The 25,902-nt window shown below is 34.0% G+C and overlaps 1 protein-coding gene across 1 annotated transcript; it reads right to left on the reverse strand.

Moving 5' to 3' along the window:
• Positions 1–1,830: 1,830 nt before the first annotated feature.
• beat-Va (beaten path Va) lies at positions 1,831–24,076 on the reverse strand. The gene is made up of 6 exons (XM_017610733.1): positions 23,738–24,076; positions 6,708–6,861; positions 4,724–4,932; positions 4,279–4,412; positions 3,781–4,054; positions 1,831–2,147 (listed from the first exon to the last, which is right to left on the reverse strand). Exons 1-6 carry the CDS (start codon positions 23,778–23,780, stop codon positions 2,062–2,064), a joined length of 900 nt encoding a protein of 299 aa, XP_017466222.1. The 5' UTR covers positions 23,781–24,076; the 3' UTR covers positions 1,831–2,061.
• Positions 24,077–25,902: the final 1,826 nt, after the last annotated feature.

The raw sequence follows: 25,902 nt of genomic DNA on the forward strand, positions 1-25,902 counted from the left end.
AAATTAACCAAAGTTAAAAGTAATCGTTTGTATATAGACAAGTCGATAAGCATTCTAATATGGTTAAATCGATATCGCTAAGACAAATATAGAACAAAATGTAGATAACTATAATATCGATAAATGTAACTATAAAATGCAATTTAAGTTCCTACATATAAAAATACCAAATTTAAGAAAAAAAGAATTTCTCCTTACATTTTGGAAGAATATGCCACCCACCAAACTAGCTGTGGGCATCGAAAATCCCCTACGGGATATAACGTGGTATTTCAGAATTTGGTTGAAGAACACCCTATCTAAGAAATCGATTAAAAAACAGCCTATCTCAGCTGCCAATTCAAACGCGCAATCAGCACATTTTCAATACATATTGAAGTGAGATAGGGTGTTCTTCAATAGAAACGTTCCTGAATTTTTTTTTTTGAGATAGGGCGTTTACGAACTGGCTGCGGAGCGAGGTCGATCTTCCACTCAGCAGTCGATAAAGAAGTTACAGTAACATTAAATTCAAAGTGGGTGAAATTTTTCCCTAACTTTGGATGACGGTTAACTCAAAACAATAAAAGAGTTACTGAAAAATAACAGCAATAAGATAGAAAATTAAAAATGTACATATATAAATAATTTACACTCGCTCGTCTTTGTGAGCCGGAAATATTAAATTTTTTTCTCATAAAAAACATTTATTGCCTTTACAAAAATATATATATGTATATTTACATCATTTGTATGTATGTTTAGGGTGTTTTTTTGCGTTTATTGTTTCTTTTCACTCCTACCTCGAAATTTTGTGGAAACTCCCTAAAAACTTGAACCCTTAATACTAACACTAAATACTCGCCCGGGGCATGCAAAGATTTCCCATATAAAATACACGTAAACTTTGATTTTTTTTTCAAAACTTTAAACTGCCACCAACGAGCTAGTACGGGTAACCAAGGCCCCTAAATAACAATAGGTACAGAAAAAATGTAATTTGTATTTTCTACAAAAAAGTTTCAGACCATCAAAACGCTAATATGGACATTTCTCGAGATATAGGGTTTTGCGTTGATCAACGTGTATTCAAATTTTTAGCGAGTTTTTTTCGCATGGTATTTTCCACAAAATATCTAGGTAGGAGTAAAAAAAAAACAATAGTCGCAAAACAAATCTCCCTAGTATGTATGTGTGCATATTTATTTGTAAATTTACGCAATTAAAATTAAGTGAAGAGTTATGTTGAGATGATTAAATTTTGGGTTAGTTATTAGTGATAACGTTTCATAACGTAGTGACGTATTACCTGAATGTATAGCATAGCTAAATTTTTATTTATTTCTTTTTTAAATAAAGGCATAATACCTTAAAACTTTATTTAAATAAAGAATACTGCTAAATATACATATGTATAAGACTAACCCCGCGTTTGCGTACTTTAAGTACGCCCATGCGTATGAGTAACTAATCGTCCTGAAATTTAATTTTCATTCTGAAGTTACCAGCCAGCGAAAATTTCATTTGATTTCCTTGCCAACTCAATTGGTTTTATGACACAAAACTGGTAATTGTGCTGCAATTATTAGCGAATGTTGAAGTTTCTTCTTTCATACAAATAATAATGACACAGAACATCGCTTTTTACTACTTTGCCATGTACGGGTACTTACATATTTATTTGAAATTATTTTACGAATGTACAAACATACATACATATATACGCGAGCAAAGCTCTGTTCTGGTGATTTTTTATGTATATATGTATGTACTTTTATTTTATTTTTCTTTCTCACTTCTGCTATATCATTAATTTAAATTTTAAGCTTAATATCTTTAATTTGGTTTTTGTTTTTTTTTTTCGCTACATATTTAAGTAATAGTATTCGTTTTCTTTTATTTACATCATAATTGGTTACCTCTAACTAACTAATGTGATATAGTAGTTGCTTTTGTGGCTCTCGTCTGCGACGCTTTGCCCATTTGCCAAACGGCCACAGCTCTAACCGGCTTTGCCATCTGCCCTTGCTGCTTCGTGTTGCTTTGTTCTGTTCCGTAGTTAGCGGCTGCACTGCAGGCAGATCATAAAATTGGCAGCACGCTGATGAGAAGTAAACATATCACAAAACGAATGGAAATATCTTTGCGGGTGTTGTGATGAGTAAGGGCTGCAGCATTGAAAGAATGTAATAGGAAAAAAAAGGATTGCTATTAAAATGGAATTTCAAGTATGGAATATAAGAATTTTCAATAAAATCATGGTTTAGTCAAACTATTGACTTGGAATAAATGAGTTAGAAAGGCTAAATTTGACTGGATTTTATATTCGTATTTTAACTGTTGTAGCGCTATATGCAGTATGCAAATCTATCTATGTCGCCACATTAAAACCAACATGCATACTATAGTGTTGGTAATAACTATACGATGTCCACATATTAATGAGTTTTTACCATGTATTTGTCTGTTTCATAGAAAAATTGTTCTTACTTTTATTTATATATGTAATTTATTCTATGATAAAAACCATATACATATACATATATATACGTGTTTCCAATTTTGTACAAAGAATATAAAAAAATTTGTGATCCCATATGACGTTAAAATGCCAGAATTGAATTGAATTTTTTAAACAGGTGAAACGCTATTCAAAAACCTCAAAAAATATTCCCAATGATTCATCTAAACCATTTCTGAGTGATAGACATCTCGATTCGACTTTCAAACAGATGGTGGCCCCTTCAAGAGTATTTTAAAATCTTTTTATCGTCTGGAATTGTAAAACATATTTCCACTAACTGATGAATTACTCGTAAGTTAAATTTAATTTTTTAAGCACATCGAAACTCTCCTAAATACAGTACAGAAATGAATTATTTTCAAACCCATTTCGATTGATACCCATCTTTTGAAAATCCCTTTAACATACTAAATAAATAATGAATTGAATTTTTCCAACAGGTTGCAGCCCTATGCTGATGCCTTTAAAAATTCTAAATTCTCAATTTAAATATATCTTAACATTCGTTCGTTTGATACCCATATTTTAAAATTTCATGTAACATATTCATAATTAAACTAAATACGACTCTTAAAACAGGTGGCAACTCTCTTAAAAACGGTTTTGAAATAAAGGATTTTAAACCCATTTCCACTGATAAGCATCGTTTAGTAATTCATTTAATTTATTAGATAATTTTAATTTAACCTTTTAAACAGGGGCAATCCTCAAACAAATCACAAATTTTCTAAATTGTCAAAGTAAATATTTCTTAAGTTTCTTTCATTTCACATCCGTTTTTAATATTTCATATAACTTGGTTATAAAATCTTTAGTTTGGTTTCTAAAATAGGTGGCAACCCTCTTCAAAATATTTTCAAACTACTACCTTCTTAAACTTCTTTTGCCTGGCACCCATATAGTGATACCTTATTCACTTACTAAATTCCTTTAATTAAAATTGAATTACAGTTTTTAAGCATGTGGCAACCCTCCCACACGTAGTCAGGGTTAGACTGTTTTTGGTACGGTTTTGGATTTAAATTTTCTACACCAGTGTAAAAGAGCTCGTTATACCAAGGTGAAAAACCAAGATTTAGGTATAAAAGCTAGTTTTGAGAAAAGAAGGCAATCACACAAATATTTTCAATTTATTTTTTTATACCATACGTATGAACTTTCAATTTTCTTATACATGCATGTTACAAACAGCCAACTGTCTGTCACAAAAGTATTCAATTGCATTTCCTTAAAATCACTTTCATAAACTTCACACATCCGCTTGGTAAGCTACTTACCGCTCGCAGCACCATTCGCTCCGCTGCCCGCATGTATCAGCATCTGATTGTTCAAATTGTCATAGTGTATGAGTGCTGCATTCAACGAGGTTTCACGCTTCAGTTCCGGGAAATTTTCAATTTCCGCCACACACTTCAATTCCAGAATTTTACCTGCATGATAAAAGCGTGGACCACTCAAATAAAAGCGCACCTGCAGCTTTTGACGACGCAGAATATAATCGTGCGCCGGTATGCTGGTATCAATGCTGGGCTGTAGTTCGCCCAGAGAAGCCTGTTTAGGGGCAAATAAACATAAGATACAAACTTTAATAAGTGCTAAAGAAAACAGAAACAAATTCTTTGCTAAGAAGACATGAAATGTAACAACAATCATTTATATATATAAAAATAGCATTAAACTACGCGTTCTCCATGTTGCACCGCATTTAACAACTAAATCGCTTGCGTGCTTTTGTCTACTTGTTGAATACCCTCAATCTGCACTCTCGCACTCACCTGCTCGCCATTTATGTACCATGTCAGCCGCGTCGGCAAACTCGAATAGTCCGAGGTGCATGTTGCGCTGAGCAATTCCTCCATGCGATACATTGAATTGAAACTATCGATCAATGGGTCACTCTGAGGTAGCGCTGTAAATGCGTGCAAACGAGAAAAAAACATAAATTTTTATGTAGCAATTTTGCGTTGAGTAGCAGTGCGTGCAGAAGTGGATTTCGTAAAAGTGCATCTAAGACTTCTTAGCGACGGAAAAATCTACAGCTCGATGGCTTCATCGAATTTCTTGCGTGATTTTTCGCCCTGATTTTGCTACTTTCATATTTTCTGTCGTTAGATGGATGGTAAAGTTTTCTAGTGCGTTTTCTTATTGTTTTGTGCGAGTATTTATGTATGTAATGTTAGCTTTTTGTGTGTGTGTGTGTGTGTGTAGGTGTTTGCTTACCTGCCACAGTCATATTGTCAGCCTTCGCCGCCAATTGGAAGTGTGGCGCATCACCAGAAACCTCACATTTGTACGCTCCAGTCGATTTGGCGCCTAGCAGACTCAGCTCAACGCGGCAGGTAGATTCATTACAGAAATATTTTCCATCCTGCACTTGGATGCCAGTGACGGGAAATTTCATATACACTGGATGCATCATTGGCGAATACCTGCGCAAAGTGAAAAGTGAAGTTGTTAAGTATACCTATGTATATAATTGGTAGTATTATTATTATAAGATGATATTTTTAATTACCGGTGATTTGGAGACTAAGCGGTTAAGGCTTCATTATTGCCACTAAAATAATTTATCGATATATCCGTTAATTTATTTTGACCCCAAGATGCAAACATACACAACTGCGAAAAGCGTAATCAGCCATTTTTGCTGCCGAATCCATCACTACCGGCTTCATTTGGTTTTAGTGGCCATTCGAATGTTCCAGTTTTAAGCTGACCTTCTGCCAGATAAATTTTGGCTTGGAAAAAAGTAGAGCGTGGAGCATCTTAAGCAATGTCGAATAGACAAAAATACCACAGAACACTTTGCAGTTATCGTGCAATGCCTTCACTGACCATTTGAATCCCATAATTTAAGCCAAGGGTGGCCAAACTAAAAACCATTCATTTGTCAATAATTTTTTTTTTTTTTTTTAATTAAAGAGAAGTAGTTTGTACATAAAATATATGACATTTTTACAGGGTAGCACTTGAATTGCCCTACCAGGTACATTGCGGATACCACTGCTGTGATATGAGCTTGTTACAAAGGCGAGACCTGCAATGATCCTCATCAGCGAACAAGCATTATTTGCTGTAAATAATTCCTGTTTGAATGCTACTATAGAGAGCACCTGAATATAAATTTTCTGGAAACGGCGCCTCTTCTCAGACACGCCTGAAGATAAAATCTAAATCAAACAACTCCCTGATACGCCATAAACGGCGCTCTCCGAGGAACATTCACCAACTGTACCAACTCTCGATGTAGGCGCTCTTATGCACGGGGTTTGTGCATTCTTAAGTTTCAAAAAATCGAATGCAGTTGCTGCAAGTAAAAGCGAAATAGCTGAAAAATATCAACCAAATTGAGATGTCCATGTCAAACGCGGTCTCCGAATGACAATTCAAAATTTATGCCCGTATGTGTACAATGAAATATGGTAAGCTTATGTTTGTGCAGTTAAGCGTATAGCGCAAAATGGACAGCAGCTAGCTGCTGGGCAGCGCACATGCCAAAATCTGCAACAAATTATAATTGGAAATTTTGTGTGTGTGAAGTAGAAGCGGCGGAAACAAAAATAATGCGCACATATCTTCCTCTGACCACTACCTATAAAGATAGATAGATAGATAGATAGGCATTCCATTCATGCTGTGCTCTTTTTCCCACACCCCCTGCCACTGCTTTGCTATGAGCTTGTTTTGTTTGCATACTTGTTGTTGTTGTCGGTTTGCCACAGGCATTTCGTAGTCTGCATGCCGCAATTAATTCTTTCATTCAATTTAACATTTCACGTTAACTCTCTGTTGTAGAAATGATTTCCGACTGACCGGGGCCTGCAAAAGGTTTGCAATTTTGGCGCATACAAATTGTTGCACAAAAAGCTGCAAATTATTGACGCTACATACATACATACATACGTGCGTTGAGTAAATATGTAGAGACACATCTGCGAATGCTGCATAGCCGATGTTTTTTGTTTACATTCAGCTTTCACAAGCTCATAAATAGTTTCCTCTGATTTCGTAATAAATGCTTTGCGAAATTTCAGGTTAAATTTCAGGTTAAGTATACAACATGGCCAACGCTCGAGTTTGCGAATAGCAAAAAAAAAATAAAGAATTGCGCCGAAGTTTAACACAGTTTCTGCTGATTTCAATCACTTCATAGACGTATTTAAAACCCTCATGCAATTCGTTTGCGTGTGCAACTGTAACTTACCTGAAAAATTCCATTTTATCCTTGTACCATTTCACAGAATTCAGCGTATGTCCGCTCATATCATAACTACAGGATAGCGTGACGTTATCGCGAAAATCTACAATTTCCGGTACGCTGATGTCAGTCACAAAAAGACAGGAAATTCGATGGAAATCTGAAAGATAGACAATGAAAACGAGAAAAAAAAACAACGCTGTGAAATGAAATAAAACCACAACACACGTACGTACGTACGTACATATGTGCTTAAAATACGCGTATGTATTTCATACATCATTTAAATTTTAAATCAAACGCAAATAAAATATACAACAAAATGTGCAAGTAAAAACATAACCTATATATTAAGTACATTAGGCTGGGTCGATTTTGAGTCAGCGAGCATAAATGTTATTTGATGGTGTTTTAATAGTGAAATTTATTATCTTAGTTCCAAAACAAATACTTACAACATGAAACCCGATTAGTTTTCGTACAGTGAAAATAAAACTATTAACAGTAAAAATTGCTTTTATTTAGAAAAGAGAAAAGCAAAGTACGTTCTTTTTAGATTAGGAGTAAAACAAACAAACATCAGTGAAAAATTCATGTTTGGTCTTATTTTTCAAATAAGTGGGAAAATAAATATGAAATTATATATGTATGTTGTACCATGCCAGTTTTGATACAAAAATACACAAATTTGAATTGCATGAATTTTTTTCTGATTTTGGTTAATTATTTCTTGGATTCGACCATCGGCAAGGGTTTTGCACCCTTCACATGTTACCAACACATATTTATTGAAATTTCCACACCCATCAAAATATATTACTTAATGCCTTTGTAAATTATTTACGATTGTTATAGGCACCATAGACAGTGGCTCTGACTCGCGAGTCAACTGTCTACATACGTGTTGACTCCCCTTTCGGATTTGAGTATTTAGGGCTCTTGTCGCCGCAGCCGAGGGCTTAGATGGGCCTAGCGGTCGCGCCACGGAGGTCCTTTGCCAAACCTGCGAGTGTGCTTCTGCCATTCAAAATGCTCTTAGCAGCTGGAGTAAGCATGTAGGTGTCTTCACTTCGATCGCAATATCCAGAAGCAGAACACGAATTGGAAGAGAAGCTCCGTCAAAAACGTAGAAAACGTTGAAGCGTCAAAAATTCATTTATTGGAATCAAACATGATATACTGTTCATCCCTAAATAATCTAGGATATAATTTGGGAACAATTAATTGGTTACACATTGAGAAGTCCGGAATTGCATGACATGAAAAAACCCGCTTTGTTCGATAAAAATACGGTTTACTCCATATCTGAAGAATCAAGATTTCAAAAAAAACCATCTATGCATATCCAAAAAAAAAAAAAAACTCGTGGCAACCGGTTTGGAAAATCCGATTGAATCACCGTATTTAACACCCATCTAAAAACATTTCATTTACCCTATTATCTCTATTCTACGTTTTAACGAAGTGGCAAACTTCGCCTCAAAATTTTTAAAATAAAGTTTTCTTAAACTTTTTTTGTTAGGAAAGCATATTAATATATCGGGTATACAAGTGTAATGTGATGTAATGGTAAGCAGTGCGCGCTTCCACTCCGCAAGACCAGGGTTGCGGCCCTTGTCAAAGCAACATCGCAAAAAAATATAGAAAAAAGACTTTTCCTTAACAGCGGTCGCGCCTCGGCAGAATTAAAAAAAAATAAAAAATAAATTAAAAAAATTAATAGATATTTTATAATTTGTTTATGTATGTTACCGTATAATTTTTGGACCACGTTAATCGACGATTTAGATACGATCTTAGGATTATGAATAAATTAACGGTTATCTTGAATTTATATATGAGATTTGAAATCGGTTTTGTTTCTTTTTCTTAAAAATTTCTTATTAACCGACTTCAAAAAAAGGAGGAGAATATTAGTTTCTTTTTTGTTTAATAAAGCCTACTCCTTTACAAAAACATCAAGCTACTAACAAAGCAAATCTATTGATAAGTAAAGTTGTGAATGCACTACTTCAGAATTTGATTGAAGAATACCCCCTCTCAGAATGCGGTTCAAAAACGCCCTATCTCAGCGGCCGATTCAAAAACTCGCCATCTCAGCATATTTTCATTTGAGATTAGGCGTTTTTGAAATGAATTCTGAGAGATAGGGCGCTCTCCAACCGAAGATAGGGTGTTGTTAAATAAAACTCTAAAATAGGGTGTTAACCACTGACGATCGAGGGATCCAAAGGGGTCACTTTTTTATTTGTAGCTTTTTTAAAAAAGTTTGAATGCAGCTTTTTTACTATTCGTATGAAAGAAAAAATATCCAATTTTTTGAAAAGTGTTGCCAAATTATACTAATTTAAATTAATTTTCCTACCGAAAGATAAAAGTGTTCTCTCTTTATTGAGCTTTCAACTGCAAATGTTAAATAGTTCCCTACAGACAGGAGGATCGAGGCTCTTAAATTTACACATGTTGGTGACATTTCAGTACTCCTGATTGTTTACTACACTCAGAAAAAATCATTTCCTTAAATCAAGAAAACACTATCCTCATTTTCGAGTTATTGTTTTTTCCTTAATATTACGAAAAATTGACTGAATTTCAGAAATTTTTCCCTCGATTAAAAATAAGGCGTCATTAATTTGAAGAAGTAAATTTACTCAATATAAGTAATAATTTCCTTAAATAATTTTGAATTTTGTCAGTGCTGTTAAGACAAAGTTAATTGCTTTCCTGACAAATGTCGGCTGTGGCGTCGCGTGAATACTACTGCTTTAGGTTCTGAGATCGCAGGTTCGAATCCGGTTGGAGGTGGTTAGAGTAAGGTAAGACAATTATTTCAATTTAAATATAAATTACAAATTTGTAAAATTAATTTCATATATGGAAAAACCTAAATACTCAAATAATATTACAAAAAATAAATTAGATAAATTTGCTTTTTTAAATGCAATTTAAAAACAAAATATTAAAAAAGAAATGTCCTGCTCTGGGACTCGAACCGTGCATCTCTCGACTAGCACTCCAGCGCTTTGCCTTGTCGGCCATTGCCGCTGTTTGAGCGCCGCGAGCAAAATGATATACTTATTTCTTTCACGAGCGGAATTATGTTTTCCTTAAACTGAGTCAAATCTTTTACTCATATTAAGGCAGCCATGTCATTGGAGCCATTTCAAGGTAATATTTCCTTAGAATAATATACTTTTCTCCTAGCATCAAAGAATTTTTTTCTGGGTGTACATTGTGACTTTTTATAAACACATACCTACCGTTTCTATATGTTAGAGTGATTTTAACACATGCAAAAATGGTAATTTTGACCAAAAACACCGGCATTGAGACCATAATGGAATGGTGAAACAAAAATCGCAATGACCATACTCGTAGATGGCGTATGAATGACATTCTTCTGCTCATATTTCATACAAAAAAAAAAAATCATTACGCATTCTCATTTTACCATTCATAAATTCAGTAATTTTTAGATTTTCTCTATTAACAGCTTAACTGAAAACGATTTGATAGAGAAAAGCAGTACGTCCCTTATCTACGACTCAAAACGAAATTTACGTGTCTCTGCGTTCTATGCGATATTTAAATTTTAGAGATTTTCCCATCAGTGTAATTAATTAAATTTAAATCTCTTCCACTTGTGGGTTTTCTAATTGTTTCGATTTCAATTATTAAATTTATGAATACAAAAAGTTTCAGTTTAACCTGCTTCTGTTTTAGAAAATCTTGCCCACTTTAGTCACACACAGCTTCGCATCCAGGAATATCTAAATTATTCAACTTTGTATTTCTTTAAAAATGTTCGCCGCATATTCTGCCTGCTAAACACCCACCTCCTTTTGAATATTCAATTCGAAGCAATTTCATTTCACAGTAACGTGTACTTGTACATACGTACGTACAAGTAATCTGCAATTTGCACGTTGTAAGCTGGTGTAACCCTGGAAACGTACTTCAAGCACCAAATACACAGAAATTACAAGTAGTACGTAGAAAAAAGTCTAATATGAAATGCAAATAAAAAACTTAATAAAAGAAAAAAAGATTCAATATTGCTTGAAAGCAAGTAGCAATATACAAAAAAAAAAAGAAAACATGTACTTAAGTGTATGTGTTAGTAATGGCACTACATGAAGGTAAAACGTGAGCTTGCAACAGCAAGGAGACGGATACCAACAAACGAAAAAAAAGCTGGTAAGGTGAAAAGAAATACATAAATTCTTGGGAATTTTTCAAATACCAAAAAATGGCAATAGAGATGAAAGTGTAGAAATTGTATCGGCACGAAAATGTCCACATCCATAGATAGATCCACAGGCGCGCACGTCAGTGTGACACGTATGTCAGCAAGTGATGGAATGCTTTAAGTAAGCAACAAGAGCACCACCACCACCACCAATACAACAGCAAGGCTTTTTTAAGCCATTTGGGTTAGTAATAAATTGTTGTTATTTTAGACACGACTATATAGAATTCGGTGTGTTTCGGGTCACCACATTTTTATTTGCATAGATAGAAGTCTGGTCAAAGAGTTTGGGAGAAGAAATGAAAGTGACACAAGAGCATAGCAGGTGATAAGCAATGGACATATGCATATGTAACACACATATGTATGTGTGTAGATAAATACCCTGCAGTACGGGGGAGCGACTACAGGACTGATGAATCGGTAGCTACCTCATAAACACCGTCAATTACCGACCGACCACTTGCAGTGTATTTCATCGATTACTTTTACAAGGCAATGTCCTAGGCGGTAGTCACCATCGGTACTCTCTGCACTACCGGGAGTTACTAAAGTAGTCACTTGCCTGATATATGGGCGCCCTCTGTCGTAGTTTTTCGCTATTCTGCTTCCGACTGGTTCGACTCTGCACTACCATGTGCACTACCACGGGTTAATAGAGTAGCGACTTACCCAAAAAGTTCAAGAAGTACTCCAAAAATAACTGCATTACAGAGAATTATTTTTTGTGAGTACTCCAATATGGCACAAATGTACCACATGATCCAACGATTTTTGCACGATTGTATATGCATACATAAAGTGGTGGGCACATAATTAGGGACACTGCATCTTTACAAGGCTTTACGATATGTTTTTTCTTTGTTTATTTTTAATTAATTTTTTCGCAAAAATTTAGTTGATAGCACAATGAAAACCAAGTAACTCATAGCCGGTTTCACCGATTAGTTCTAAAGTTATCAGACTGTTCAAATTTAAAATGACAAATCTGCTGAACAATATTGTGCCCCGGGCATCAAAGTTTTGAACCTTGTAACAGAATTATAATAAATCATCATAAAAAAAATTCGAACATGCGTCACACCGTCAGCAGAAAAGCTCTCTAAAATCAATACGAATCCAAAGCCACTGTTGAAATTTTTTTCGAAAGTTGGCGTATTTTTATAAATAAAAGTTTGAAACTTTCGCCGTGGTATCAAATATATATATAATTTTTTTAATACACTTAAAATAAAAAAAAAAATGATATGGTTTAAGTTTATAAATTAGTAGTGTGCCTCATTATGAGGCCATCACTGTACATACATATGTGTGTATTTGTAATTTTTCGTTAATAAAATATTAAAACAAAAATAGTAAAAACTTATAAAGAAGTAATTTCCCTAAATATGTGGCCACCACTGTTTGTATCGAACTAGTATATTGATTGCAGTAGCTAACATTTATACGGTCACCAGACTAACTCATGCATTAAACACACACACACACACACACACACACACACACACACACACACACACACACACACACACACACACACACACACACACACACACACACACACACACACACACACACACACACACACACACACACACACACACACACACACACACACACACACACACACACACACACACACACACACACACACACACACACACACACACACACACACACACACACACACACACACACACACACACACACACACACACACACACACACACACACACACACACACACACACACACACACACACACACACACACACACACACACACACACACACACACACACACACACACACACACACACACACACACACACACACACACACACACACACACACACACACACACACACACACACACACACACACACACACACACACACACACACACACACACACACACACACACACACACACACACACACACACACACACACACACACACACACACACACACACACACACACACACACACACACACACACACACACACACACACACACACTTTAAAAAGCACCTTTTATCACTGGCTATGTAGTCAGACAATTTTCAGAATTGTTATCAAAATAAACTCAATGCAAGAAATTGTGAAATTTTCAGCATGAAACTACAAAAATTTGGCATTCTGTACTCTCCGGTACATACATACACTGCTAAAATAGATATTTCTAGATATTATTTTGTCATTGTTTTGATTGCTTTATCATGTTTTGATGATGGTATTTGCAATGTCCGAATTGTTGACATAAGTACAGTGAGGAGCATAAAATATTTACATTTTCGTTATTGAAGGCGCAAAAGACTTATCAGCAAACAAAAATTACTAAAACTCAACGCGAATTGGAGCCCTCAAGCTTGCACTTTATTGTACAAAAAATGTTTACAAAACTGTATGCTCAAAAAGGCTTCAGAAATTCATTCATATAAGAAAATATGAAAATTTTAAGAATTTTTTAATAATTTTTTTCTTGTTAAAAACTTGGACTTAAAGCGGTTTTAGCTAAAACACTGATAATATTCTTATCCAAAAATTAACAAAAAGGTGTAAACATGATAAATAAGAAAATCAACATTTTGAAGTTTTTCCTCCTCACTGTACATATTTATGTTTATGTTTCAATTTTACTTTGGTATTTTCGGTATGTTGTTTATCTACATACATTCATACCTACATATTTACATACATATGTTTGTGTCAGTCTATTTTATTTTCGTTTTGTGAATTTTTCTCTGATTGCATTGATGGAAAATTGAGTTTCTAGTACTCGATAGGTAAAAGTGTGTCAAATGGTCTTCACAGATACAAATGTATGTATGTATGTGTGCTGCATAAATGTGGTTTGTATACATTTTACTTTAAATGTTAGAATTCTAAATTAATTTGCAAGTGAGATAAATTTCAGCTTGTAAATATAAAATGACTCTGTGTATGCAGAATTTGATTACATATTTTTAAAAAAGATATAAATATGTATGTATGGATGTATGCACATGGGATTCATAAGGGAAAATAAGTATTGGAAAAAATTATATTTCTGTTATTAAGTGACCCTAAACCTCAAAGAGTAAAACTCTTCAAAAAATATCTCCGTTCAATTAGTGAAGTAAATAGTAAATTGAATTAATAAAAAAATAATTGCAAAGTGTTTTCAGTTTTTTTTTTTTATTTGGGAGAAATCTTCCATTACCAGGCCAGCGTCGACGATAATATTTAGTGTACCACTCTCGAAATATTTATTCACGCAGGTAATAATTGAAATCATTTAACGGATTTTTCGCAATTTCGATTACTTCCGGCAAAGATTGCAGGTATTCATTCTAAGAGCTTTTAATTTAAAATTTTTTAGTATTTTTTCATTTCGAACGGGATTTGAATTTTTTTCACGAATATCATAATCAGTTGAGACACTTCGGCTAATTGGAAGTTTCAGGACTTTTTAGAAGTTTTTAATGATAGTTGAATAATTGCGATATTTTGAGACTTTTCGGTGTAAAAATTTTTGGTAATTTTACGATCTACTGAAACCATTATTAATATTTTCAGCAATTGTTTTTCGGATTTCAGATTTATTGTCACGTTTTTAATTAAGAACTCGCACCAGGTTTCAATTAGACAGTCTTACGTGATCAGCCATATGAATAACAAGTAAGAAAGTCTAAGTTCGGGCGGAGCCGAACATTAAATACCCGGCGCAAATATTAAATATATGTTTTTTCACCTTTCCGAAACCTACCGGTGTGTATAAATTTTAAGTAAACTAGCGTCCTTAAATTTCAAAATATTGAAATTTCAAGCATTTCTGAAATTTACCGTTATATAAAAAGCGGCCGTAATTTTAGTCCGATTTCAATAATTTTCAACGTTTTGCTTTTATGTGGCAAACACAATAAAAATACCGAGTTTGGTAGAGCGGTTGCCGATATACATATATGTGATCATAAGTGGGCGGTGCCACGCCCATTTTCCAAAGTTTTACCATAAACGTATTTCTTGGTAAAGATTTGTTGCAATCATCAATTTTGAATAAATTAGCTTCAATATTTACTGATTTATCGAAGATTTTGTATTTCTCTAAATTACCGTTATATGGGGTGTGGGCGTGGTTATCGTCCAATTTTAAAAATTTGGTGCAGCGGTTCCTAAGATATACACATGTAACCATAAGTGGGCGTGGCTACGCCCATTTTCCAAAACTGTATAATATTCTTATTTTTCGTCTAAAAATTATTGTAAATATCAATTTTGAGTGAATTATCTTCAGTAGTTACTAAAATATCGCAGTTTTCGTATTTCTGGAAATTACCGTTATATGGGAAGTGGGCGTGGTTAAAGTCCGATTTCGCCCATTTTCAATACCAACCTTTAAGGGAAACCTACATACCAAATTTCGTTGAGATATCTCAATTTTTGCTCGAGTTATCGTGTACACGGACGGACGGACAGACGGACAGGCGGACGGACAGGCAGTCATAGCTTAATCGATTTCTTTTTTCATCCTGATCATTTAAGTATACATTTGTCTATATCTATCTCGATTCATTTTGGCTGTTACAAACAACCGTTATGTGAACAAAATGAATAAATATACCCTTGTGCACAAGTGCGCTCGGGTATAAAAACCTTAGGATATGGTACTGGATGATCATACTAGAGAATGCCAAATACGATTCAGAATTGTCTACCAAATTAAAGATAAAGTTACAGTTTATTGGGTTCGGTCGATAAAAACTTCAAAAAATGCCCAATAGACCAAAGATTTTTTTTTTACTAAATATTTGGGAAAATATCAATTGAAAATTTTAGTAGGTATATGTTTGGAAGCTTCGGACTAAAATCGCATTATATACATACGTGCATATATCAATGACGGGGGAACCGTTGTGCTTTCTCAAAAAAAGACTTCCCCAAAGTACCATCGATTCTCTATTAATATTTAACGAAAAATTGTTGCAGGTTCTGAAAAGTTAAACCGAAATAAGTTGAAAAGCAATCCTAAAATAAAATCTTCTGAGTAATCCTGCGGGAAAAATTCAAAAAATACTGCGAAATCTTGAAATATTAAAGGTGAGGAGTTTGCTGAGGATCTAAAAACTTGCCGAAAATTGGAAAAGTAACACGAGGAGTTTGGAAAGGAACCCAACAAATTCCGAAAAAATCCAAAAACTTCCCTAAATACATAGAGATAGAATAATGACGGAAAATACCGAAATATCTAAAAAGCCCCGAAAAATCTCAAAAGTTAAACACGAAAAATTTTTGAGGTCTGGAGAAAAATATATAAAATGTGATCAGGAAAAGTCCCGACAAAACTTAAAAAAAAAATATAACGAAGAATTCAGAAAAGCCCCAAGATCCCCTTGAAAAGTCTTGAGATTTCTGATTGAAAAGTATGTGTGTATATGTACGATTCTATTACTGATGCCTCAAAAATAAAAATAAAAACTATCGATTATTTTCACAAAGAAAAAAATATGCAGTCAGCTTCAAAACCATACGTAATACATGTGGGTCTATGACATCGAATTAAACGATTTAAGAATTCGATGAAAATGTCTTGGTATTTTTTGCATTTCCCCGAGTTTTGTAAGAAATTAAAGAAAATATTTTTGTATTTTTTTTCTGTTGAATGAACTTTATTTTTATGAAAACCAAAAAATTTCCAAAACGTCAAGGTATGCATATTTTTGACGCTGACGGTATATTAGGCAAAGCTCGCATTTTTATTTCTTAAACGTCATTAGAAAAGCACAAAAACCTACAATGAAAGCGGAGTCTAATGTTCCATCTTCTTGTCACTGTGATACTAGGTAGGTTGGTAATGCAGTTAAAATATTCAGCAATTCAGCTGTGAAGATTTGTGAAAATTCTGCTATTGCATATTTCACAGGGCAATATTTCTTTACCAGTTAATGATATGGCAACAAAATTTACCGGTTACAAGAGTGCACAGAATGCGAAAAGGTTTCTCCGGTTACAACATTTTTGTTACCTGTGCAGAATCTTTGATCTGTAAAAGAATCTTTGATAAAATATAAGGATCTCAGGACTTTTATTAGAACTGAAGTTAAAGTTAACAAACAATGAGGTTGTTGTGATTCTAATTTTTATTCAGTTTACACGATAAATTTTAACCAGATAACCTGATAACCAGACTAGTGTGACCTCTTAACCTCAATAATTTTGCGTGTCTAAATAACTAAAATAAAAAATTTAATTTTTCGACCAAACTTACTTAAATTTCTAACTTAGATCAGAATTAAAAAGAATTTGTGTATCTTTACAATAGTTAATGTAAATGACAGACATGATGTCAGTAGTTCAAAAACTTTTGCTATAAATTCTGCACATCTGTAGTAGGTAAGTATGTACAAGCAAAACTAGTTTGGTGACATTTCCAAGAAAAGTAAAATTGCCCTGCAGCGGGTTCGGAGACAATTGTCGCTTTCGTACTAGTTACATTACTAGTTCCAATAGCATATTATGATCCAGGTAGTAATAAATCGAGATATTGGTTACATATTGCACTTTCTAAAGGTTATTGGCCGTTCTAATATAATAGTGCTCCCTTATTACGTAAAGGAATTTGTTATTTATCATCTAAATATAAATAATACATANAAATACAAATAATACATTTTGAATACTTATCCATGTTATGTTTCCCTCGTGTGACCACCACGCAAATATCGGACTTAAAAGTACCAAAATAAAGCAATACATATGTAGATACCCCTTTTTACATAACATTTCTATTTCTTAAATTATTTTGGGGGCAATTCACGTCAAATGTCCCTGCGCCCTGAGCGGTGCAAAACAAGCTACTGTTCGACTAGCTGCGAAGCAGACAGAAAATAGGAAAAATGATTCGAAAACTATGATTTCTAAAGATTTTTATACGGGCTATGCGATGGCACTGAGTGTTTTCCAAAATTTTCCCATTTTCATGGTGAAAATTCTGAACGAAAATTTATTTGTAATTTTTCTGAATTATGGTCATTTTTAATATTGTTTTTAGTTATCTCAATCGAAAGATCAAGTCTTTTTACATATAAATCACTAATAAAAAAGGACTTTATTTTAACTTTTCCGAGTTATAAAGCCTATTAGAGCGCAGCGCCCTAATCTGCAAACCGTGTGAGTCATAATAATATTGTTATAACTTTGCAACTACTTGATGTTTAATTCTGAAACTGTCACAAAAACTTCCCTACATAGTCATCTACAACACTGTTTTAAAACAAAAAATTTATTTCAAACTTTATAACACAGCTTTTGCATTTGAAAACAAACACCCTCTTAATTCTCATAAAAAAGTTATGAGCCTGTAGTTTTATTTGTAGTGAGTATTAAGAAGTGGTGTTAAACTTATTTCTCTTTGCAATAGTTTGTAGTTTATTGTGTGAAAATTTCAAATCGATCGATACACAAACGACTGAGATATAGCGCGTTAAAATGACAATTTTGTTAAAATTATCAAGAATCAGTTCAGCCCAATAATAAAATTTCAAACAACGTCACGCTGCAGCTTTCGTACGTTCGATCACAGGAAAATAAATAGCAAAGACAATAGCAAAGACAAATTTAAATTTGAACAAATCGTCGCCTGGCTTGATTCAAAGCGAACATTTGAAAACACATTTTTATGTTGTGCCTGTAGCTGGGTGCGCAAAGATGCTGGCTGCAATTAATTGCGACCGAAAGTGTTCGAGTTCAAATCTCACTATGCAGAACAATATAATTTAAAATCTTTATTTTCGTTTTTTTTTTTTTAATTATGAAAAAGCATCTGTGAAGTGCACAACGAAAAAAAGTGGTTCGGTTACAGGTTACATGTTACTACTACAAGTACTAGTGAAAAGTTACGCAGCGGGAGTCAATTGTCACCTCCTAGGACAACTCCATGTTAAATGCGACAGTAGAAAGCATGGCTGGTAGATTTACAAGGTACCGGTATTCGACTCCCGAAAACTAGTGAACTCGCTAGTTCTGTACTAGTATTTCCGCTGCAGGGTGCTAAATATGCACACACACACACACACATTAACACATTCACATATGTATTATTTTACGTGAACACACCCGAATATAAACTTCGAGAAGTAATGTCGGCATGCTGTTGACATTTTTCGTCTAATTGAAATTACAAAATTTATGCATTCTTCTCATAATTTTCATTTGCTCTTCTTTTTGAGGATTTTTCATATATTTTTTTCGCCTCAAATGCTTTTTCATTTCCAGACCAAAATTTTTTTCATAGCGGTGCAATACTGTAGCTATGTAATAGAAACATTTCGTTATTTCTTAAAACAAAAATACAAAAACAATACAAACAGCATTTTATTTTCGTATCTAACGGGTGATTTTTTAAGAGCTTGATACCTTTTTTTTTAAAAAAAACGCATAAAATTTGCAAAATCNCGAACCGAACACTGATTTTGGTAATAAAATTCAATGATTTGCAAGCGTTGCTCGTTAGTAAGTCTATTCATGATGAAATGTCAAAGCATACTGAGCATCTTTCTCTTTGACACCATGTCTGAAATCCCACGTGATCTGTCAAATACTAATGCATGAAAATCCTAACCTCAAAAAAATCACCCGTTATTTATGTGTCGCGCAAATTGTAAGCGTGTAAGCCTGAGAGAGAGTATTTATGTATGTATGTTTGTTCGCTTATTTATATAACTGATATCTATCTGTGTTGGCAAACTTTCGCCAAAGTCATTATGCCATTTTGCATAGTTCTATGTGTTGTTGCTTGTTGTTACTTGGCTGCACCGCCGTCAGACTGGCTTGAATGGCTGAGTTTTCCCGTTTGCCGCGCACATTGGCCATCATGATGCACAGGCGCGAAGTGCGGCAGAAGGTATGGAGGCGGCGAAAATCTAATGGTGAAGGAGTGTAGTGTTTAAAGTCATTTCCATTGCTGCAACTTCGACTACTTTTGCCGCCGCTGCTGTTGCGACTAATACTGCTGGCGATTTTTTTTTTTTTTGTTCTTCGTTGTGATTGTCTGCGCTAGCTGGTTGCATTTGCCGAGTTGCTATATAGATATGACTCTTTTTGTGTTGTTTTCTTTTTCACAACTACCATTTGCTGCCGTCAACGCCGTTGGCAGCATTCCTAATTACGATCGTTTTAAACGCAATTTAACTTTAAACTCTACTTAAGCAAAACATCGGAGCAAAGTTGTGAAAGACGATGAAGCGGCAGCAGCAGCTGCATAAGCTGCTAAGAAGCTGCAAAGAAATTGAGTTGCATTCAAGTTATAGCAGCTGTAATTCTGCAACTTTTTCAATATCGATTTAAGTGGCTCAAACTAAAATGTTAAAGTTGCTGTGCTTTTATCGATTTATTTATTTAAAATTGCGCTTTATTTAATGTTTCTTGGAAAATATTCCCCATTATTTTGGTGTTTTTCAAATTAGATATTTGCAGTTACACAAATCTTCATAATTCTTGAATTAGAGAGATATTTGTGGACATAAATTTTCAAATTTAGATTAATAGATATTTTACAATTTATTTTTGGATAATTATTTTATGTGCATCATGCAGTTGATTGGTATCGGTTTGGTACAGTGTTTTCGACAATCTAACAAAGATAAAATTGGCGCTTTAACCGCCTAAGCGATTTTATTCGAGTCCGGCAAGGCACGTCAGTCGTTCCTCTTCTGTGCCCATTGACGCCAATGGGTATTTCCCAAGCGAAGCCAAGTCCTTCTCCACCTAATAATTATAATAGATTGGAGCTTACACATTATTAGTGTTTGGCCGAGCTTCTATAGGGACCTATAGTTTTACGCCGAATCCGAACGGCGATTGCATTTTATGAGGAGCTGTTTTTCATCGCTTAAATTAAGGCTTGCACTCTCGACTAAAATATCTGAAAATTTCATTTCTACGACCTCAAGGTCACTTATAGTCGTTTATTGAATAACTAACTCTGATTTTGACACCTTTTTTCAAGAGTACAATTTTCAAGTATTTTTTATTGTTGCACATAAAAAAATAAGCAAATGAGTATAAAAGACCATTGGATAAAGGTGCAGGAATAGTAATCGGGAGTTTAAGCCTAGGTAGAAGGTTATATCACCTTTTGTTTCTTTGGTACAGCTACTCAAATATTGCAAAAAAAAATTTAACTCGTTTTTCTCAAAATCTTGAACTAATGGAAACTTTATACTTAAGGATTCGTAATCAGCGAAAAAAGTATATCAAAAACTGCTTTAACAATTGCCGCATCAAAATCAGTGTTGCCCTGCATAATAATTTAGAATTAGGAATACGGTTCGGTTATCTGTACAAAGATTTTGGCTTCTTGTAGCCGCACGCGTGAAATATGGACTTTTTTGTTAATATCGAAGTGAGTTTTGCGCAAAAATACTATGGATTGTGTAGCGTGGACTGATGGGTCTTATTTCGTCGAAGAGGGACCGAAGGTTGTCAACGCGGAAAATCCTGCGGTCAGCGTAGCCGGTGCTGGACTTATGGCGGTATTTTTTTTTGAAGCACGGCCGAAGTCCACCAATGCCGGAAGGAATTCTGGACAAAAATAATGTGGATGGCGTAACCCGAGTTTACATTTCTGTGTCAAAATAAATAACTTTACCGCCAAATGGGTCTCCAGGGGACTGTAGAGAGTCAGAGGGGGAGGGGTGACTTTTCTTAAAGCTGGGACTGTGCTCTTTCTATCGGGTTGGGCTAAAAAACAGCATACTCACAATTTTTATAAAAAATCGAATTAAAAAATTTAAAATTTCTATGAAATTTTTATGAAATTAAAAAAAAAAAAACTTTTCGTGAGAATTTTTCTGTTTGCTATATTTTTATGAAAAATAAGAAAAATTTGTTACGGAAAGTAGTATAAAAAAATAAAATCGTCAAAATATAAATATCAGTTTAGATATGCCCATTGTAGGCACTGACTGTATGTAATAACATTAGAAAATCTATCCTTACTCTGTAGAAAATGGATAATAAGCATCAATAAGAATTTATTAAAATTTTTGTTTTAAGTAGTAGATAAATTAAATTACAGTTAAAAGATCTCTGTTAAAAAAAACAAAATTCCTATGCCCATCTGAAATGTTATAAATCAACATTGACCACTAAGCAAAATTGAATACTTACGAAATACGTGGCTTATTATGGCTTAAAATGTTTATTATATTTTTCTACAGTTCCTACCCTAATCTTGAGTGCCGTTATCTGAGCGCAAATATTATATTTGAAATGAGAAATCTTTATTTCCTGATTATTTTTATTTTACTCCCTTTTTATTTACTTATTTTTTACGACCAAGATTAAAAAAAAAAATCTCTTCATTTACATGTAAAGTGCCTTGCTGTGATGTAAATACATATAAATGTATAAGTATGTACATATGTTTGTATGTATGGTGGCACAAGCTCGCCTAAAATTCATAAAATTTTCATGGTAATCCCAAGGCCATAATCCGAATTATAGGGATTTCAATAGCAAGCAAAATTAGCTGAACAAAGAAAAATCAAAACAAGTAAGAGGGCGAAGCCGAACATTAAATACCCGGCGCAAGTATTAAATATATGTTTTTTCACCTTTCCGAAACCTTCCGCTAGATGGTATGCCGGGGTGTATCAATTTTGAGTAAATTAGCGTCCTTCAATTTCGAAATATTGAAGTTTCAAGCATTTCTGAAATTTACCTTTATATGAGAAGCGGCCGTTATTTTAGTCCGATTTCAATAATTTTCAACGTTTTGCTTATATGTGGCAAGCACAATAACCACACCGAGTTTGGTACAAATTGGTAGAACGGTTACCGATATACTTATATGAGATCATAAGTGGGCGGTGCCACGCCCATTTTACAAAGTTTTAACATAATCGTAATTCTTGGTAAATAATTGTTGCAATCATCAATTTTGAATAAATTAACTTCAATATTTACTGATTTATCGAAGATTTTGTATTTCTCTAAATTACCGTTATATGGGATGTGGGCGTGGTTATTGTCCGATTTTAAAAAGTTTCGGCGATTTTTTATGCTGTACCAAGGCCAACAACTGTGCCAAGTTTGGAAGAAATTGGTGCAGCGGTTACCAAGATATACACATGTAACCATAAGTGGGCGTGGCTACGCCCATTTTCCAAAAATTTATAATATTCTTATTTTTCGTCTAAAAATTATTGTAAATATCAATTTTGAGTGAATAATCTTCAGTAGTTACTAAAATATCGCAGTTTTCGTATTTCTGGAAATTACCGTTATATGGGAAGTGGGCGTGGTTAAAGTCCGATTTCGCCCATTTTCAATACCAACCTACCTTGGATTAAGGGAAACCTACATACCAAATTTCGTTGAGATATCTCAATTTTTGCTCGAGTTATCGTGTACACGGACAGACGGACAGACGGACGGACAGACAGACATGGCTTAATCGATTTCTTTTTTCATCCTGATCATTTATGTATACATTTGTCTATATCTATCTCGATTCGTTTTGGCTGTTACAAACAACCGTTATGTGAACAAAATTAATATACCCTTGTGCACAAGTGCGCTCGGGTATAAAAAAGTAAGTAAGTATGTATGTGTATTTGTAAGTATATTTGTATGTTTGAAGGGGAAGCGGAGTTGAAAACAGCAATAAAATATAAACGCCAAAAATTCAAATGCTATTGTATTACATTCGTTTTCAATTAAAAATGACAGCAGCAAAAAAACAAAAAAAAAAAAACACAAAGCAACGCGAAGTACACAAAAAGCAAAAAGCAAAAGCAGCGACTTACCCGCGATTAGCACAATGAAGCAGAGCAGCAGCTCGATCTCCATGTTGTGGCTGAGATGAAGCGCAGGCAGCAGGGTCGGTTGCAGGAGTGAATGCGATATTAAATTTTCAACTGCTTGAAAATTTTAATTTCTCGCGAAGTTTTAGATACATACAGTAGGATTTGTTATTATTTTAATTTCATTTTTTGGTAGCTACTGGCAAACTTTGTTGGTTGGTTGGTTTCCCGCCGACGATTGGATTTTGCTGAGTTTGTTTTTGTTGCGATTTTTGTCTTTAATATATAACTTTTTTATTTGGGGATTTCTTCTGGGTTCTTATACTATTTAGTACTTGTTGCTTTTTTCCGAACACTTTTAATTACGATTTTTTTTTGTTTGCTACATCTTTAATTCTTCCAATTTTTTTTGTAGGTCTTTAGTATTTTTAAATCTATTTCTTTTTTCAGCGCGCTTTTTATTACATTATTACTTGATGCTCTTCTCAACAATGGTGTAAGTGGCTTTAATGTATGAACATTTTTTATTTACATACATACATAAGTCAAATGCAATATAAGTATATAATTTTTCTGTTGTTGTCATCAGAAAGAGAGTTATTCTAAACTTTTACGTGTATAAATACAACTTTTTTTGGCGTTTGTTCACTGAATTTTTTTTTTCTGAACTCTACCTCAACAAACCGACACGTTCAGGTCTCCTTTTGAAGCATTTGTACTTATTGCTAGAAGGACGGCGATAAACTCAATAAGTGGGATGGATAGAAACAAGTTGTGTGCTAAAGTTGTAAGGTGGTTAGTTTAATGGAGAAAATAAAATGTCTGTGGGAGATTGTAGTTATGTAGGTCTTACGGCTTGATGTCGGGTAATTCGATTTTATGCATGGAGTTGATCTATCTCACATTTTGAAAGCATAGAAATCTTCTTATAGTTGCTAGTTTACGATGCCAATAGCCCAGGATCACAGGGTGAGCAGACCCTAAGCAAACTTCGGTTTTTCTAAAAAGTGAAAGCGACACTCTGGGTGAAATGTCAAATTAAAGTGTTTGGTCTGTAGATATGCAAACTGGTTTTAGTTTTTCGAAAAGAGTTGCCACTTGTTGGAAAAGTTAATTCTAATTATTTAATAATCAATACCATCAAATCTGCACCAAGCGTTCGAGTTGCCAAAATGACGCGTCAAACCACTGTAGATGTGCAACAAGGTTTTACCTTTTTGAAAAGAGTTGCCATCTTTTAAAAAATTATATTCAGATAATTAAAAAAAAATCAATTATTACAAAAAAATCGAAATGGTTTTGAAGAGCTTTGTCTCTTAGCTGAACTATAGGAGAGTTGCCACCTGTTTAAAAAATCATATTAGGTTAGATAAAGACGTATCACCACATGGATGCCAAACGAAAAAGGGTTTCAGAAAGCAGTAGCTTGAAAATATTTTGCAGAGGGTTGCCACCTGCTTTAAATTTCGAATATAGGTTACTTATGCACAAATTATACGAAATATCTAAATATGGTTGTCAAACGAAGGAGTATTAAGAAATCTTTAGTTTGAACGCTAATAATATTTTTGAGGTGTTGGAAGAGGGTTGCCACCTGTCTAAAAAGTTAAATAAAATTTATTTTATAAGCTAAATGAATTACTAAAATATGGGTATCTATCGAAGGGTTTTAAAAAAGTTTTATTTCTGAACAGTATTTAGCGGGGATGCCATATGTTTGAAAATTAAAATTCCCCTTAATTCATCAGTTAATTAAAATATTTCCGGTGAAGGAGGGTTAACAACAATTGAGCTTGAAAGTATTTTTGAAGAGGGCTGCCATCTCTCTGAAAGGTCTAACTCACTTAACTTATTGAAAGAGAATATTAAATATAATCAAATGAAAGAATGTTAAGAAATCTTTAATTTGGACATTTCAAATATTTGATGAATTAATAAAATATGGGTATACATCGAAATGGGTTTGAAAGGGATTTATTTCAGAAATTTTTTAGGAAGGTTGGCATTGGTTCGAACAACCAAATTGGAACTAGTTCATCAGTTTATTGAAATACAGGTGTATCACCATATCGGACGAAAGAGATTTAATAAGATTTTAGTTTGAGAATACTTTTGTAAAGGAATTTCAACAAGTAAGAGGTCAAATTAGAGACCTTAGCCTGTAGATG

This window comes from Rhagoletis zephyria, unplaced genomic scaffold (genome assembly GCF_001687245.7).
Source record: "Rhagoletis zephyria isolate East Lansing unplaced genomic scaffold, Rhagoletis_zephyria_1.1 Rzeph_scaffold_00336, whole genome shotgun sequence".
Lineage (NCBI taxonomy): Eukaryota > Metazoa > Arthropoda > Insecta > Diptera > Tephritidae > Rhagoletis > Rhagoletis zephyria.

Bases quoted from the DNA above. Each gene is read 5' to 3' on its own strand.
- beat-Va (XM_017610733.1), bottom strand. From the start codon at position 23,780: ATGGAGATCGAGCTGCTGCTCTGCTTCATTGTGCTAATCGCGG. The intron at 4,055-4,278 runs GTGAGTGCGAGA...GCCCCTAAACAG, and splicing joins GGTACATAAATGGCGAGCAG to GCTTCTCTGGGCGAACTACA. The intron at 2,148-3,780 runs GTAAGTAGCTTA...TCAATGCTGCAG, and splicing joins AGCGAATGGTGCTGCGAGCG to CCCTTACTCATCACAACACC.